At 43.8% G+C, this 4,365-nt stretch overlaps 1 protein-coding gene across 1 annotated transcript; it reads right to left on the bottom strand.

Moving 5' to 3' along the window:
- Positions 1-154: 154 nt before the first annotated feature.
- LOC117582205 lies at positions 155-3,861 on the bottom strand. Its single transcript, XM_034269812.1, has 4 exons — positions 3,579-3,861; positions 3,263-3,506; positions 2,507-3,202; positions 155-2,266 (listed from the first exon to the last, which is right to left on the bottom strand). The coding sequence occupies exons 1-4, from the start codon at positions 3,853-3,855 to the stop codon at positions 214-216; spliced, it is 3,270 nt and encodes a 1,089-aa protein (XP_034125703.1). The 5' UTR covers positions 3,856-3,861; the 3' UTR covers positions 155-213.
- Between the last annotated feature and the right edge of the window lie 504 nt (positions 3,862-4,365).

Here is a 4,365-nt window from a genome sequence, read left to right as displayed (position 1 = left end):
TATTTTTTGTCTGATTTGGGTTTATGTTTTTCAAGTGGCATACTTGGTCAAATTATCTTGAAATCATTTGGGTAGTACGTTAGTCATAGTTAAGCAACTGCAAAATGGGAACCTGAAAACCCTCTTCGTTGATGCATATAAAGAGATATCCATATTGGTATAAAAATAAATATTTATTCGAACTGTCACTGTGTGGTAAAATGAGAATATAATTCAACCAACTAATGCAATTATTTCGGAGCTGTTCTTTCCTAACATACTCTTAGACAGAGACAATGCCTGTCTATCATCTTCTTCATCGGCTTCTTCGACTTCTTCGAAGAGGTTGTTAATCAGATTTGAATCCACATCCTTTGAGGCTTCTGTCATATCGGGAGGCATTAGTTCAGAGTTATTTCCTTCAGCTTCCTTAGAGGCGTTATCAGTCACACTAGGGTCTTGGATATTCTGCGTATCAATATCTTCCACAATTTCCTCATCTATCTTTCGCTCCACCTTTGTCTCTTCGACTATGCCCATCGCAATTTCCTTTTGTATTTCCTGTTCCTCCATCTCAAGCTCCATTTCTCCCTCCATAGTTATTTCCATTTCCGATTCAGTCTCCATATCTACCTCACACTTCATCCCCATCTCCATTTCCACCTGCATCTTTTCTTCCTCAACATCCTCTTTTTCTTGGGCGATGATTTCCTTTATTTTGAATTCCAATTTAGGATGTCCGGTACCTCTCAGAGCCTTTAGATTTTTCTCTTTACAAATGTCAATAGTTTCTATTATGCTACAAAGATCAGAATCTAATTTTTGATCAGATCCTTGAGGTTCGTAGCTCTGCGACTTGATCAATGTATCGTCTTCAAAATTAATGTTGTGATCTTCCCAATATGGTTCGTCGGTTTCCAGTTTTTTCGTTATATTATCCTTTGTCATTTTCTTGAATAGGGATAGGATTGTAATTTTTAGCGCCTCCGAACTATCCGTAGCGACTTGATCTCTCATGGCCTGGACCTCCAAAATTTCCATAGCTCGAGTATTATCCGTCATTTTGAGGGTAGTGTGCGATTGTGTTGGACACACTTCGATTAAATCGCAAGATTGAACCAATGGGGGGTTCTCGATCTTGTTCATGATTGCAGCAAACATATCATCAAACATATCGTTTTGGTTCTCATGCGCAATGCGTTCGGTTTCAGCTTTCCAGCGTTGTCCGGGTACTGCCTGGCGGATGAGTTTTCTTATTATGGCTTGAGCCTCGTACCAGGATGATCTCTGAGGTGTCTCGCTCTCGCTATCCGTGGAGAACAAATAGAGATCGTTGTCGATGAGCCGATCAATGAAGTCGCTGGTCAGAGTGCCGGCTATGTCGATTGCCTCCAGCTCTCCCCACACTCTGCCAAATATCACATCCTCCACGATATAATTAACGATTAGCGACTTCTCATGACGATCGAGTGCAGCATTCATGTCTGGGGAGACCATGTCTTGAAGCATCAGTCGCAGTGGATCATAGGTTAGTGGCGTCTGAATGAGCTTGAAACTCTCCAGCCAACGCCCAATATCGGCATCAATATCCTTGGCAAGCCCCGTCACCGTTATAGCGGCCTCGTTGACTGCGATGTGGGTCATATCTTGTGTAAGAATGGTATTTATATACTCGTCGCTAACATGATTGTGGACGAAGGTGCTCTTCTGGAACAACTCTTCGTAAATCCTTCTCATTTCGTTCTCCTTTTGCCGCATGCCTGCCTCATTCGCTTCGCGGCGCCATCGTTCTTTTTGGACCAAATTAGTAAAGAAGTGAAGCCTTCGCTGTTCCTTCAGCCGGGCCATTTCCTCTGAGAGGAACTGCATAAGCCATCCAATGTGGGTGCCCTCGTACGTTTGCAAAAGATATTCCAAGTCTACTTGCCTCCTGTCGTCTTGTAAATGCCTGGCAAATGCGCTCGATCGATCGGGTTCATATTTGAGGTCAAATGGCGCTATAGCCTTCTTCGGAGTTTGAGGAGTGTAGGGCTTACTGGGCGCAGCTGAGAACACAGAGTCCATATGTACCCTGTCTGAGTACACGCGGGGCTTGAAACGTTTCTTCAGACACTTTGGTGGAAGTTTGTTTTCGTATGACAGTGTTCTTAATGCCTTCAAGGAGTCGTAGAGCTTTTGCAAATTTTTATCACTGCAGAAGTTTTGTTCGTATTCCTTAATGTACTCTTTGGGCTTGGACCATTCCTTGAGCCTTCGAAAAGGACATGTCATGTTGTTTAAGTTTACAGCGAAGAGGTCCAGTAGGTAGGATTACAGTTTCCGAAACGCCAATCACGGACCTTTCAAAGATGCACGGCCTAGTTGTGGCACGGACTACTCACCCGGTATCTTGAGCCTCGTACCACTGGGGTTCCGTATGTATCCTGAGACGAAAAAGGTGGAGGCCCTGCAGAAACGCTCGACATACAGCAATGCCGCAAACGGTGGCTGATACTCTATCTCGTTCTTGTGCAAACCCCTTTGACGACGTTTCTCGATGCGTTCGCAAGCCATTTCCATGCGCGTCTTGGATGCTGAATGCATCTCCTTCTCGCGCTTGTCAAACATCTTTATGACGATCTCGAGTCGCATCCTCTGACACTCTTGTATGTACTCCTCTCGCTCGATCCAACTCTCNTCGGAGCATGGTGACCCCAAGGCATACATAGGACTCTGCTTTTTCCACCTCCGGGACGTCTTTGCGAGCTGTATGTCGTTACGGCGTTTGCCACGCTGATACTCTATCTCGTTCTTGTGCAAACCCCTTTGACGACGTTTCTCGATGCGTTCGCAAGCCATTTCCATGCGCGTCTTGGATGCTGAATGCATCTCCTTCTCGCGCTTGTCAAACATCTTTATGACGATCTCGAGTCGCATCCTCTGACACTCTTGTATGTACTCCTCTCGCTCGATCCAACTCTCCCATTCAAAAGCTTCGAGTATGGATTTATACTTCGTTTGCATTGCCAGCTCACGGGCCTCATCCAATTGCTTCTTTAGGTTAACAGTCAGTGCTTCATTGAAGGCCCACCGTCTGCGGGATCTTTCCAAGACTTCTACCTCGTAGAGCCCTGGGGGCTTATCGCCAGGAAGCGCTGAGGGCAGTTTGAAAAGCTCTACATGCTCGTCTATATCCTTGTCCTCAATATTTGGTAAATATGCCAAAGTTTGTGCTGAGGATTCTCTGGGAGTCAAAAAGAATATTAGATTTACCTAAAAGTCTTCATTGAGTATTGATTATTACCTGTAGAGCGTTTGGGTTGCCTGCTCCTCGAATGGACGATTGTCCACATATGTTGGGAAAAAGTCACACTTGTTAGCTAATTTTTTTTTCAGAGGAGCCGAGAGCCGAGTATCCATCTTGACCTCGTGGGTTGTGATATTAGTGTCCCGTTCAGTTAGAAAATCAATTCCTGGTGCATTAAACTGGCATTCACTGTCTGTACGTGGCAATCTTCCCACTGATCGCTCGGCTGGGTTGTTGGCACCTAAATAAAAAAAGGAGACGATAATAGGGATTAACAGAACCGTTGAAGTGTTCATTAATTTTCTGAACCCACCTCCTTTAAATCGCGAATCCAAAGGAGACCTCGTGATCAGACATGCTGATAGGCACTCACTGCTTTTCCTGGCATCTTTCTTAACCTGTGCGGACTCTTGATTGATCCGCTGCTTGTTGAATGTGACATGCCTGTTGAGATGCGAACTCTTTTGTTTTTTGACACTAGGTGGATAAAGCTCAGGCGATGAGGTTATCTGATATCCCTTATTTTCTCTTTCTTCCTGGAAGTACCGAAGTATTAGCTCCCTTGGTGAATGTTTCTTCTGAGCTGACATTTTGTCTGGTGGTTGATGTTTGAATAATGAGTTATTTTGCTTTTCAAAGTTTTTGGTGTGATAGTCTACTTGATGTGGGTTGTTTATTTGTACTAAAGTATTTTTTTCTTTCCTTAGTTTGGACTGGAAATTAGTGTCGAAGAATTATCAATTATGGACCCCATTTTGTACTGTAAAACCCTTCCTAATGAGTTAAGCTCATCAATATCAATTCAAAAACATTGAGTTGGCCAACAATTTGGCAGCAATCTCGCCAATTCAGGAGGGGAAGATGGGGATGCCATACTCAGATATATACAAACGACCTACCCAATCCCACACAGAGCCCCGCCAGGACGTTAATCATTTATTATCCTGTGTACATGTCTGTGATTATTTAGCTTTTTGTCTCGGCTCAGCTATATTTCATTTTCTTCCTGGAGCTTTAAATTTTGTAAGTCCTTTGAGATGTTTCTCCTTTTACTCTTTCCTTCCACACAATTTTTTTACATCGTGATTTTCCTCTGCTGG

The sequence above is a fragment of the Drosophila guanche genome, unplaced genomic scaffold (assembly GCF_900245975.1).
Source record: "Drosophila guanche unplaced genomic scaffold, DGUA_6, whole genome shotgun sequence".
Classification (NCBI taxonomy): domain Eukaryota; kingdom Metazoa; phylum Arthropoda; class Insecta; order Diptera; family Drosophilidae; genus Drosophila; species Drosophila guanche.
The sequence above is the reverse complement of the archived record's forward strand: the minus strand, read 5'-3'. Positions and strand labels throughout refer to the sequence as shown.